Below are 14,243 nucleotides of genomic sequence, written 5' to 3' on the forward strand. Positions count from 1 at the left end.
ATGCGATATGACTGACATTGCTTTGTCTGTTTACCCTCAATGGTTCTGAAACTTCTAATGCAGTGATGGCGAACCTTTTGGGCTCGGTGTGTCAAAAATTCAGAAAATGCCTAACTTGATTCTGCTGGCGTGTCACTCCCCCAAACAAAAGAGAAACAATTCTTATATACTCATTTATTTAAAAAAATACAGTCCAATCGTGTGGTGTTATGTATTATATAAAAAAACATCAAATAATTACAAAAATGAAATACGAGTAAAACAAATTCAGTTTCTTTGGTAACTCAAACAGGGAGAATAGTTGTCGGGTGCTGGTGAACACTAGCGAGTCACCCCAAACATCGAGGCGTGTCCCTTTGACACATGTGTCATAGGCTCGCCATCACTGTTCTAGTGGCAACTCTAACAAAACTGAAAGAACCTGGTTTACTTTGCAGAAAAATACTCTCTGGAGCTTCTATTATTCATTGTTATAGTTTGTGTTTCCCTAAAATCCCCCATTCTGATTTTTTTCCTTAGAAAGGTGTTACTAAGAAGTACAACACTACCTTATATACTTAGAAAAGAGCTACAAAGGAATATCAAATAAGAGATTTTGGCCAAAATGCTTTTTGTTTTTGCAGGAACAGTTAACTCACCATAAAGCACCCCTACAAGATAGTTAGCCTTTCCCAAAGCCATTTCCTTCTTCTTGTATATTGCATTTATGAAAACGACACTCCCTTTCTTTAAACTCCCCCAGGGGTCTAGAATTCTGCTTTATCAAGTTGTCAGCATCTTGTTGTTTGGAAGGAAAAATAAAGCAGACCATCTCCAAATCTTGCAATTCACAATAAAACACACAAATTGAGTGTGTGCATTTAAAACTTTACTTCCTCCTGTTATCTACTGAGATGCTTAATACTGACTGCACCCAAATCTCTCTCCTTATGAAACAGGATTTTTCTATAGATACGCTTTAAATTTTAAGAGACTTTGTATCCCAGCAATACATGACATAGGGGTAATATTAATATCTAACATCACTATTTTTTAATAGTAATTTTATTAAAGATTACAATTTACAACAATAAAAACTATTTTTTTTTCTTCCTAGCATTTTTCCTGCAGGTGCAGGGTCCACTTTTTTTGGATCAACCGAATGTTGATCCATTGGTTGCAACAGGAATTGACCGACTGGCTTGTCGCTTGAGCCTGATGTTGTGGGCTGAGAGCGTGACTGGCCCAAAGTCACCCAGCCAGGTTTCATGCCTAAGGTGGGACTAGAACTCAGTCTCCTAGTTTCCAGCCTGATGCCTTAACTACTAGACCAAACTGACTCTCTCTCATTCTTTCTCTCTCTCCCTCTCTCCCTAACAATAAAAAACTAATACAAACTTAAAAAAATAATAATAAAAAGAAAAAATAGAAGGTGCAGAAAAGAAAAAAAATAGAAAAAATAGGAAAATAGAAAAGAAAAAAAATAAGAATATAGTAAAGAAAAAGAAAAATATATAGAGTGATTTCCCTCTTCATCCCAATATAAACAAGTTTAGTAACTTATCACATTCACTTAAAATACAACCAATTATCTCTTCTTCCCATATCTCATCTTTATCTATAAACAAATCCATAAAACCTCGTTCATTTCAGTCCTGATGTCAGCAAAAGTCCGTTAAGGGTTACCAGAGATAACAACATATTTATTTTAACTTTGATCAAATAAACGAACTTTATGGCTGGTGTGGGTCTTCCGGGCTGTGTGGCCGTGTTCTGGAAGTTTTGTTTCCTACCGTTTCGCCAGCACCTGTGACCGGTGCTGTACGGTAGAAACGGTAGGAAACAAAACTTCAAGAACACGGCCACACAGCCCGGAAGACCCACACCAGCCATCGTATGCCGGCCGTGAAAGCCTTCGACAATATATTAAATGAACTTTATATTCCTTCCTTTTACTTCTAACAATCTCAATCTTTAGTCCCTTCAAATAATGTCGTAGAACTTGGTTTCTTTTCATTTTTTGTCCCTTCTCACAAAATTCTTCATAATATCACTATTTTAAACATAACCTGATCCTTGAAAAATGCACATATTGGATACAGTAGATGGCTTACAGTAATACTATTTACTCAGATGTTGGGACATGGATATATGTAGATGTGTAGATAGAATACTTCAAACTCAAGCCTTCTGGGAATGTGATTTTCAAGATTAAGACCAACAATAAATTTGGAAGACAGGGCTGTACAAACACAAGTATAAAAAGATGGGACATATAGTAGACAGGTAGTTTGAAGACATATAGAGCCATACTCAACCAAGAGGAATGCCAGAAATGCATACTTAAGGATGATAGATTAGATGATGCCTCGCTGCTAGTATGTGTTTTTATTATTTGTTTTCTATATTGGGTATTTTATGGATTTTATTTGTTTTATTGTAAGTCACCTAGAGTCACGTAAAAGTAAGATGGGCAGCTATATAAATTGAATAAACAAACAGGTAAGCTATTTATAACTATAAGTAAAATATAGACAGAAGGAATAGAGCCACAGCTTGGCAGCAGATCTATTCTTTCATGGCTCAATCCTTAGTATCTCCAGTTAAAATTACAACTTTGGTCAGAAGAGCTGTTAATGGTCTCTCAAGAGTAAAGAAGTGCTGCAATCTGAAGTTGACAACAGTGGTCTAGATAGTCCAGAAACCCAATTCAGTAAGACAGTTTTGCTTGAGGCTTTGGTTTCTGCCAAATCCTTCCCAAATGGAAAAAAAATCACTAGCAAAATTCAATGATGGAGGTAACACTCTGAAATGAGCACATGGGATTTCCAGTATAATTTTGAATGGTATTGGTGGAAGGAGAGATTTCTTTCACTCACACATATAGGAATGAAACCAAGAACTAGACCCAGACAGGTTTATTACAAGACATAAAAAATATTTATTCTCTTTACATTACTCCTACATCAAAACCTCAGTTGTCAGATGTCAAAAATCAGATGTCCAAAGTCAAACTTCAATGAGTTAGGGATAGCACAGGAAGATGGGACTTTACGTTTGTATCTCCTTTTAACTTTAACAGGACAATAAATATTCTCTCACAGAACTGTTGCTGAGTTCTTCGTCTTTCACAATCCAAACAGTATCTGGTAGCAAAGAATCACCACACTACCACTGTGAGCAGGTTGGGATATTACAATTCAGTTGGAATGGAAAAGATTAAATTTTCCCCAAACCAACAGCTCTGTCAGTATCATTTTAGATAAAGATACATTCACACTGGTTGCAGATTTTTAAAAAAATGAACACAAGTGGACAGGTTTGGCATTATTCTTTTCAGACGTAGCAAGCTGAGGACTCAAGCATTGCTCAGTTCTCCAATGGATGGTACAAAGCCTTATTGAAGGATGGAGTAGGACAATTGCCAAAGTGGTTTGTTCACAAGTCTGGGGTCTGCCCTTACAAAACTGGTATGCCAAAAATCTGTCTTGACTATGGGATAGTAGCATCGATGAAACAGTCTTGCTGGGAAAATGCTAGTATGCTGGGGGGAGGGGAAGTAGGAATTGAGCCAAATTGAGCACAATCACATGGGATAGTTCAGTACCACATCCTGTTTGGCTAACTCCAGCAACATAGGGTCATCGAAGAACTTGCTGATGCTCACATCCTCACTTAGACCCTGGAGGAGAAATAATGGAATGGTGATCATTAGTTGGGGGTGGGGGAAGAGTCTGAATTCCATTGCAGGGAAAGAACTACAAAAGCCAAGAGATAAAATGGCCTTTCATCTACGTCTTACCTTCCTGCGTCTAGTTTTGATCATAAACTCTCTGGCCAGGTGGGGGGCTGGCTGTGGCTCAAGAGGTCTGATCACGATGCTCTTGTCCAGGGGGTCACCTGGCACAATCTGTAATGTCAGGCACATTTAGTAAATGTTGAGCTGGATTTCCAAATCAGTCTTGACACATAAAATATTCAAAATCTTCATTTTGGAATATTATTAATAAAATAATAATATTTTTTTACCTCATGCCTTTCTACTCATATTTATAGGGCACTAAATGAATGCTTTTTAAAACATTCTCAAGAAGAGTCTTGCCCACATTTCAAAATCACAGATCTGCTTCTAAAACACATTTAATGGATTAAACTACCTATAGTTTATAGATCTCTCCTGCTGCTATAGTTGGAGCTAAGTATGGTAGCTATGGAACAGATTTGTAAAAAGCTTACTGTTCAAGCTTCAGAAGGAAACCCAATATTGACTTCTTAATAGCTTGGGAGATGTTGAAGAAAAGAAGTAAGAAAGGCTGAACAGAAATTCCATTGGCCAGGGAGATAAGAATTCCAGGGCACCAAGTAGCAATCTGTCCTTCTTCCACCTTAGCAAAATTGGAATAAATTTCTGCCCTTTCCCCCTATACCAAAAAAGCAGAACTTATGCAAAATAACTCAACATACCAGTAACGTAGAATTCCGAACATGCTATTTGGCTTTTTTTTCCCTGCCAAAGCATGTGGGGTAATTCAACATTTAATGTAGGTTGTCTTAGCAGGTTCTCCTACACAAATCCATGGCACTTCTTTAAATAATTCTGCCTGGCAGGCTGGGAGTTTGAATAAAAAATTGAGAACTTTGGAGCTCCAACTTTTTCTCATCTATCTCCATACCACTTACTTGCCAGTGGTGGAAGACAGAGAGCGAGAATGCTTGTCCCTGGGTATGTGTCCTGAGGTCTGTCTCAAATCCAAATGAGTCAATAGCTGGGATAAAGGCTTTGATAGTGTACAGAGGGGATCCTGGGATTGGTGCATCTTGGGTCACATGGCCTCTGCAAAAATACAAAAAAGGAAGTAAATTCTCTTGATTTCCTCCATGTTTCCCTCACAATCCCACTGTTTGCCCCAGTGTGACACAAGAAAGGAGACAAGTTTTATTAGACAGAAAAATGGGTGAGATACCAAAGCATAGCAATGGGGGGAAGGGGCGGGAGAGAGGAGAACAGAGCAAGTAGGATGTCCATAGTTTCTGAGAAGGAAAAAAGAAGAATGTAAACATTTGTCTTGGCAAAGACAACCAGCTCATTACAAAGTGCATAAACAATGGAGATAAACTTCTCATTTGTCTTCAGTAGCCAATACCAAGTCAGAACCAGCCATTACAAAAGAAACAAAAAACAGCAGCTGCTTCTTCTTTCTCTCTGATAATATCTAGCACAACAAGCTCCAGGATTCTGCAGACTCTGGAGGGGCTCAAGCAAGGTGTCTTCAGTAAGCAATTTTAACTTTGAAGAGGAAGACAAGTAACAAAAATTCTCTTGCATAGTATTTGACTACAGGTAGTCCTTGACTTATGATGGCAATTGGGACCGGAATTTCCATCGCTAAGTGATGCTGTTGTCAACTTGAATCCCATGGTTGTTAGGTGAGGCAACTTCCTGCCAGCTTCCCACAACTAAGTCAGTGGGGAAGCTGGCAGGAAGTTGCAAGTCCCAGGCAGCTTGCAAGCAGGCTGGCAGGCAGGTAAGTGGCTGCTGTTGGGTGGGGGAGGGCGTGAGGGGGTGCAAGGGAAATGTGATGAGGGTCGGGGAGAGTGTGCAATGGTGCAAGGGGGTGCATGGGAGGCATGGCGAGGGTGCTCAAGGCTGCGTGGAGGTACGAGGGAGGTGCGGCAAAGGTGTATGAGGGTATGAGGGAGGCTCAGGGAGTGTGTGTGAGGGTGCACGAGAGGCACAAGTGCAGAGGAGCTGGGGGAGGGTGTGCAGGTAGATGGGGGATGCTGCGCAGACTTATCCCAGTGACTTGTGACCTTCTCTGCTGGCTTCCCCATTGACTTTCTGGGGAAGATGGCAGGGAAAGTTGCACATGACAATCATAAGATCATGGGATGCTGCAACCGGTTGTAAGTGTGAGCCAATTGCCAAGTGCCCAGATCGCAATCACTTGACCGTGAGGGTGCTGGGACGGCCGGAGCTCTGAGGACCAGTCATAAACACCATTTGTTCAGCGCTGTTGTAACTTCAAATGAATGAATGGTTGTAGGTCAAAGACTACCTGTATCTTTAATGCCTGGTACAATGCAACAATAATGAAGTGGAGTGCCAAAGTGATCTAAGCAGTGTTTCTAAGCTGCCAGTGGACCAGCATATAAGGTACTTCTAAAACCTGCCTCATACTTCACAGAATTGATTTACTTGGGTACAGAAGAGCCTTCACCCCTGCAAGGTGAAGCACCCTTCCTTCAGGGGCTCTAGAGGGGAGATACTGTATAAAAAATCCCCTACACAAAATTATTGTACTCCTGTGGGGATGAAGAATAGAAACACCTGAACATGTGCTACTTGCTTGTCAATATTATAACCATGTACAAAGTACCTATATTCCCAGTTTGTCCCAGGCATTTCATCTTTCCTATTGCCTGATAAGAGCTCCATCACAATGTATAATGTAGCAAAATTATATGGTGGAATGTATGATCAGGAAGATGTTGGTTGCTCCAAAATATTACCAACAACTCTCTTTTTTCCTTAGATAATTTTTCCCCCTCCTAAGCTTCTTTGTAAAACCCTTTTTGGAATAATAACTTGTTGCATACTTTTTATTTTTGATCAGGGAATTTAGATTCACTTTTTGATGAACTGATATCTTCCTGTTTTACTCACTGTCTAGTATACTATACAAGTAGTCCTCGACTTATGACAACTGGGACCAGAATTTCCGCCGCTATGTTGCCAGCATGCTGCCTCTCTGAAGTCAGCACAGCTTTACAAAGTCAGCGCAGGGAGCCATGTGTTGGAAAAGTTCACTGGAGAAGCTGGGTCCAAAAAGGAGAGGAGACAGCAAAGGCAGTGAGGCACTTCTGCTTTGGCCACAGGGGCTGGGTACAAAAGGTGAAAGATCAGTGCGGGGAACTGTGAGAGAAGGCAGCTGGGCAACCAAACGCTTTCTGGGATGGCTTAGTGCGCTTCAGGTGGCTGGGCTGGGGCGGCTGCACCTTCCTGGGGTGGCTTCGTGCAGCTGGGCTGGGGCAGCTGCAGCTTCATGCTGTGCTGAGGCTCAGGAGCTTCTTGCAGTTCCACAGCAGCACAGTTCTGGGGCTGCTTGCTGTTCCCGCAAGGCAGGGTACAGGGTGGCCAAAAGGACATAGATGGGGGGAGAGACAGGTGGGTGGGTGGGAACTGAAGTGCCCCTGCAGTTGTAAGTGCAGGTGGGCTGCCAAGCACCCAAATTTTGATCACATGACCGTGGGGGAGCTGCAATGGCCATAACTTTATCAAGGGTCATAAGTCCATTCATTCAGCACTGTCGTAACTTCAAACAGTTGCTGAATGACTGGTCGTAAGTCAAGGACTACCTGTATTTATATAGTATAATTTTATAATTGTCTAGCTTTATCCTGATTTTATCCATTTCATCTCTGTTAGGATTTAGTTTGCCTAGTATATATTTTTATAGCTTTGACCTTTTATTTTTTTTTTAATCTGCGCTCAGTCGTTACCGACTCTGCACTGACTGCTTGGACAAGTCCTTGCAGTTTTCAAGGCAATTGTTTCGGAAGTGGTTTGCCAGAGCCTCCTTCCTAGAGCAGAGCCCAGCTGGAGAGCACAGGAGGCGGGATTTCCGTTGCTTTGCACCCTTTTCAGGCGCACGCGGTTTTTCGTGCTTACCGGCAACTGCTCCCGACTCCTTTTTTTGCAAGGCGCCGCCAGCATTTTTCCTCCCACCGGAGTGAGAGTACCCATTTATCTACTCACGTGAGTTTTCAAACTGTTGGGTTTACAGGAACTGGGGAGGAAAGAGGAGCTCACCCTGCTAACGCGAAGGCTGGACTCGAACCGCTGAAGTGTCGACCATTTCTGGCCGGCAACTTTCAGCGTCATTAAGCCGCTGAGACCATAGTTTTAGTTTTTACTACATATTATGGCAGTTTTAACTATACTCTGATTGGTTTTGTACATTTCTTCCCCTTCATCATGTGATTTTTGAAAAGAAAAAAAAAATTGTATGTTCTCTGCTGGTCTTTGGCTGTAATAAAGTTTAAGTTTCAAGTTTCAATAACAACGTTATTAACAACAATTGGAGCAGTGAGTCCTTTGTGAGCAAACAAGCAAACATCTTTATTTTAAATGAAATGTACATTCATGGACATTACTGTATCCTGAGACAGAAACAGACAGACAAAACAGTGCAGTTGCCAAGAGATCCATTCTTTGTCATTCTGGCACTTCTCTTTTCCCATTCTTTTTCTTTTTCTTTTTTTTTTTCCAGTCAGAACAGATTACATAGTTTGGTTCTAAAGCAGGAGTGGGAAGTCAGCCTGGCCAATATCAGAGATGCTCAGGCCTGAAGTTCAACAGAATCCTTCCCCACTCTTGCATGAGAAGGGACAAACCCTCCTGTCCTTTTTTAGAAAAGATTAAAACAGTGTTTGCTACATTATGAATTATGTGTACTTTAAGTACTGAATTTCAAGAAAGCATTAACAAAGTTTAAGAAATATATCCTCCAAGGCTATTTCAATCAATATTATTTTAAACTTAAACATAGCTTAAAGCTGCCACTTACCTACGCCTGGCCAGGACTGTGTATACTGCAGAGACGCAGTCAGCAGGAGCCTGGACCTCCACAAAGTAATACGGCTCCATTAACCGTGGTGTGGCCTGAGGAAAACACCATGCAAAAGAGTTTAGCTGGAGAGGAATGTTCCCCAATAAGCTCATCAGTGGTAAGTTTCTGTTTCTCTAGATTGAATATATTTCCCACCTCTTCTATCACTCCTTAGAAGCCATTTTGCTCCAGGAATAACAGTTCCAACCTTCCAATCCACTTTATTCCAAGTAAAAAAAACCAGGAGCTACTATCGACTACAACATTTTAAACAAATAGTTAAAAAATTAACTATTAATTAAAAACAAAAATACAGGCACATGGCCCCTTGGCCCCTTTTTTTCCTAAGCTTGCAAGTTTTGAAAAGGTTTGAAAAATGGAATTGGAGCAGTAAAACACTAGCAGAAGTGGTTCTACCATGCAGTAATTCCTACTCTTCCAGCATATGGCAGGGAATTAGCCATCCACTAAACCTCTACACAGAATTAAATAATGTGTAGAGCTATAATTAAGGTGAGTTAAGTTAAAACAAGCTGTAGTTTCAAATTACAGTTAAGGCTCTTCACACTATGTCAGGTCATAGTCCAGGTCTGAATGAAGGGCTGAGCCTAACCAAAATATAGCTTAGTGTGTCTTGCAAAGCAAGCCACTGGGTCAGGATAGCTAGTGTTTGTTGCTATGCTAGAAGTTTCTTACCATGAGGAAGGCAGAATATACCACCCGACGGGCTGTTGGGATGATCTGCCCGCCTCCCCGATGTAGGGGTTCCTGGGCAATGACAGCATCCAGGATCTTAAATTTCACATTGCGGATCACTAGCAAAAAAGGGAGCACAAAACACAGTAAGTGAACCAGGTCTGTTCATATGATTAAAACTGCAGTATTAACTTAGGGGGTTGGCGGGATTAAGCAAGCTATTCTATCTTCATATGAATAGAATATCTCATATCTATAAATTATTCTCAATTTACTTACATCCTAAAATGTATAGGCTGTATATACTGAGCTCCAACAAAGGCTCTGAAGATCCCTGAAACATTTGAAGGCTCTTTCAATTGCTTGAACTAACTTTTGCAAGAAGCTAAAGCAAGGCAAGAAGCTAATGGAGGATTCTGGCTAATATGACACAATTACCATGCACAATTTCTAAGTCTTTGATTCATCTGAAGAGTGGTAGTGGTGATGAAATAAATTTTTAAAATTTCCAGCAAGTTCCCTGACAAATTCTTCTGGAGAAATTACTATTTGTTAAATAAATGAGTAATCCATACTGCTAAGCAGAAATCACAGTTCCATAGAGTAATCAAGAGCCTGGGAACTTTCTAAGGGGTAGTAATGGATACTCCACTCTCATCAGGACTGCTGTAATTTCTGGTGCATTAAGATGTGAGTGTCTCTTTATGAGCTGAAAATATAGTGTTAGCGGAATGGGCCTGAGAACACTGACTGGCTTTCTTGAACATTTACTTACATTCATCACAGAGGGGCCCTTCCCTAGTCCCCCACTGGAAGCCTTGAACGATACTGTCCTTCACAGAACCTAAGAGGGTTTTGTCAACCTGTACAAAAGAAGCAGCAGCGTTATCAGATGGGAGAAACCAGACTCTGTACACTAAGCATAACGTGGTATGCTAATTAATCTATTTCATGGATTTACGTATGAACCAGATCATTAGGGATTGTTCAACAAGCTACGGTGAAAAGAAACCATGACTCACAACAATGTGTGAATTCAGTTTGGGTGCATGTAGGACTACTTGGAATAACACAATCCCAAAAGCAAGCATGAGTACTACAACATTTTAGAGCTGGAACAAAATGGCTCCCAGCTCTAAAGCTCCAGCTTTCTTTCTTTTTCATGATATCTACATTACTAGCAGTGCAAACCAGGATCAATTTTCCTACATTTATTCATTGTGAAGGCAAGAAAAAGAGTGGCTTCAGAAAGTGGAAGGTATCTTCTAATCCAACCCCAAACCAGGCCTTTCTGGAGAACTGAATATCAATATAGCTTGCATTTTGCTTGTTTGTTTAGTTTTCTGTTATCATCATTTCCATTCTATATTTCAGGACTACAGAATTATATATCTGGGCTGTGCAATGCTTTGGATTCAGTTCCAAAATCTTGCCTTGCAAGGCATGGTAGAACACAGCATGTATTCATAACTCTTTAAAGCAGCCACCTTTTTTCTCAAGATCATGTGGCAGCAGTAGCATGATCCAAGGAAAAGAGGCAGCTGTTTCAAAGAGTTTGTAGGCAAGTACTACATTCACACACCTACACACATCTAAGCACCTTTTCTGAATTAAAAAAGGGCATTTTTCCTGAGTATTGCACAGCCCTATTAAATATTCCTAGATATGAATATCCATTTGGGATGGTTATCACAAGCTCAAAACCATCTGATGTAAATAGCTTCTGCAGGATCGTTACCTCTGAGGGTAAGGTATCATCCACCAAGATGTTTGGTCCAGTAGCATCTGGTCCAAATGCCCAGATAGAACGGGCAGCCAGCAAATCCCAGTCATACTTGGTCTGGAAAAACTCACCCAACTTTTTCCTAATAGGAGATATATAAATATTACAACAGCAGAAGGGAGAAAACTCAAAGGTCAGACAGCTTAACATTCTTCTCCAACAGTGAACTACACCATGGCTGGTCTCTGACAGATGTTTGTCAATTCCTCCTTATACCTTTTCAAAGGGAAGACTGCTCAGCTTTCCCTAGCAACCTGGCATAACTTTTGTACCCCTTAAAGCATGGATGTGTTTTCCACGGCAATGTTTTTTTGACTAACTGGTTAACTCACTACACATTTTTGGAAGAATTAAGGTGGCCTTGACACAGCAAGCAAGCTGTAATGGCATGGTAATGCCCCTAGACCCAACCATATTTTAAAAAATACAGTTGACTTTTTTTTTTTTAATGCTCAGTTCTGTATTCACAACAGTGTAAACATAGAATGGAACTGGCAGGTGTAACTGCAAAAAACGTATAACAGCCATAAGCTCACAACTTAAACAGTAAAGCTGGACCACTGGACCAGAATTAAAGGGATTATTTACTTCACAAATTCTCCCACCTTGGCAGGTCTCTAGCAAATTCATACCTGTTCCATGTTATTTGCACAACTTCATTTTCAATGTCTTCAGCCAGACCCTTTTCTAGAGGCTCAGCAATCATTGTAATCTTGTTCCTGAACAAAAATTCAAATGTTATTTGCCCGGGATGAAGGAAAACAAAGGACAGAGGGAATGTTTTCTAAAATGAAAGGCACTGCTAAAACTTCAATCTGGATTTTCTTTCACTAGGAACTGTTCTTCCATTTGAGATTATTATAATAAGGGAGATGAGATTCCTGACAGTTTGAAACTATTATTTTCATTCAAGTCTTGGCAGCTGCAGGTAAACTGGGGCTCTTCTTTCACTTGAAATCTTTTAGGGTTTAAGAGAGCAGTCTGCATTCCTCAGGCTACACACATACCTTGAGCTAATTTAAAAACCCTCTGGAAACAATCACTTTAAACCAGTGTTTCTCAACCGTGGCAACTTTAAGATGTGTGGACTTAAACTCCCAGAATTCTCCAGCCAGCATTTAGCAACCTACTGAGCATGAAACAATGGGAGAAAACAAAAAAGGGGTGGCCCCACATACATGGGGCGACCCACTCCAAGCCTGTGGCCCTCAACAGATCATCTGCAAACCCATTCAGTCCTCACCTTTCTGAAGTTTACTTTGAAAGGAGCTGAAGGATTCAACATAACAACTATGAGTAAGAGGGCCTGTGGGCATTGTAGAATGCCTGACAGCTACTGTAGCCTGCTCTCTTTCTGGGCAATATTGTACTGTACATTGTTGAAAACCAGTCTGTAACAACTGGGGAGAAAATACTTTGACCCAAAGAAGGAACAGAAATAGCTTATTAACTTGGATAGCTGTGATGAGGAGGGACTTAAAATGGCTTTTGTAGTTTAATGTATACTCCCCAAAAAGATACTTTTCCACATCAATTATTTCCTATGTCATTTGAGGGATTTTAAAGAGAGCATAGCAAGTAAATAGGTAAGTAAGTAAATAGTTTATTGAATGTCTCCAGACCATTTCAAGTAGACAGCATATCAGAAACTGTGTGTTATCACATCACAATATGGCTCATTTTTAAGATTCTCATCAAAGATCTTACTTCTTATTGGGTGTCTCAGCAAAACACTTCAGGGAAGATGTTTCCACAACTGTCTCACAGAATGTGACAACAGGATCAGCTACCTTTGAAAATCAAATTAGGAGAATGGGCAGAGAGTCAATAATCCAACTTCCCCCCAACTCATTTCAAATGGGGGAACCCAGGAAAAGCCAAAAGTCAAATTCAGGGGCAGTATTAGAAAGGTAAACTCCTTTGTATTCACAGGTGTCCATAAGGCTAAGAGGTGCATAACAATGTCATCATGCACACGCCACCATTTATGTACTTGTACCAGATGTTGAGGTATGAGTATCTGCAGGATGACATCACTGTGTGCATGCTATCACTTTAGCATCATTGTATTTTGCTGTGGGTGCATTGTTAGTACCTTGATATCAATCTCTGAATACATTTTCCGAAGATCATGCATTACACAGTCAAGATAGAGCTCTCCTGTTCCCAAGATTACATGTTCCCCGGATTCTTCCACCTGGATAAGGCACAGAGAGAATATAAAATATAAGAAAATAAATGGATTGGCAGCTTTACCTAGCCTATAGCAACAGAAGCAAGATATGGATATTAAACTAGATTTTCCTAGTCTGGGCATCGTTTGGATGCATGGACTTCAACTCCCAGAATTCTCAGCAGTGGTCATGCTGGATGGAGAATTTGGGGAACTGAAGTTCATATATTTATAGGACATGCAGATTAGGGAGGGCCTGATAGACAGCTAAATTAAAGTTTCCTTTTCAAACAGCAACATACATTTGAATGATGGATGCTAGAGACAAGCAATATCTTAGTCATCATTTGCTTCTATGAGGAAATCCTGAGAACAGCCCAGAATCTCAGGTTAAGAAATGGCTATTAATGACTGATCATATGAATTTGAAAAGAGAGTAAAAACACAGAAACATGTCAAGTGTTAAAGTTAAGAAAACATAAAATACATTCAAATTTAATACTTGGGAGTTCTTCAGCCCATTAATAAACTATAGAGAACTATCAGTGCATACAGAGCATGTCCTAGCTTTCTGTCTTTCAGTACAATGAGTGTGTCACAGTGGAAGCATGCCAAAAAACAAACAAGCAAAAAAAAAAAAAAAAAAAAAGCTAAAATGCCCCAAGGCCTTTCTTTGCTACAGGCTTCCCATGTTTTTCTTACTGAAGCATACTCAAAAGCTAAATCAATTTAACTTTGTCACCAAAATTAGTTCTCCAGTTATTAACACTTCTTCATTGGGACAGGAATTTAGATCTCAGACTACAGGTAGTCCTCGCTTTAATGATGGTAATTGGGTCCAGAATTTCTGTTGCTAAGCGATGTGGTGGTAAAGCGCAATGTCATGTGACCACATCGCTTAGCGACAGCAATTCAGGCAGTTCCTGTTGCCATTGTTAAGCGAAAATTGCGGGCTGTTAAGCGAAGACCTCATGTGACTGTGACTTGCAACTTCCTGCTGGCT

At 40.4% G+C, this 14,243-nt stretch overlaps 1 protein-coding gene across 1 annotated transcript in view; it reads right to left on the minus strand.

The window, feature by feature from the left end:
* Positions 1 to 2,893: 2,893 nt before the first annotated feature.
* EFTUD2 (elongation factor Tu GTP binding domain containing 2) overlaps positions 2,894 to 14,243 on the minus strand; it is a 37,724-nt gene continuing 26,374 nt past the window's right edge. Inside the window, exons 19-28 of the mRNA XM_007423441.4 lie at positions 13,163 to 13,264; positions 12,775 to 12,857; positions 11,700 to 11,786; positions 11,023 to 11,149; positions 10,060 to 10,147; positions 9,285 to 9,403; positions 8,547 to 8,641; positions 4,660 to 4,813; positions 3,782 to 3,889; positions 2,894 to 3,661 (exon numbers count right to left, since the gene is read on the minus strand). Of these exons, the coding sequence (XP_007423503.1) occupies positions 3,566 to 3,661; positions 3,782 to 3,889; positions 4,660 to 4,813; positions 8,547 to 8,641; positions 9,285 to 9,403; positions 10,060 to 10,147; positions 11,023 to 11,149; positions 11,700 to 11,786; positions 12,775 to 12,857; positions 13,163 to 13,264 (1,059 nt within the window). The 3' untranslated portion in view covers positions 2,894 to 3,565. The remainder of the gene's footprint in view (positions 3,662 to 3,781; positions 3,890 to 4,659; positions 4,814 to 8,546; positions 8,642 to 9,284; positions 9,404 to 10,059; positions 10,148 to 11,022; positions 11,150 to 11,699; positions 11,787 to 12,774; positions 12,858 to 13,162; positions 13,265 to 14,243) is intronic.

This window comes from Python bivittatus, unplaced genomic scaffold, assembly GCF_059951505.1.
Source record: "Python bivittatus isolate LINGU-HERP-01145 unplaced genomic scaffold, Pbiv_v1 ctg000410_np1212, whole genome shotgun sequence".
Classification (NCBI taxonomy): domain Eukaryota; kingdom Metazoa; phylum Chordata; class Lepidosauria; order Squamata; family Pythonidae; genus Python; species Python bivittatus.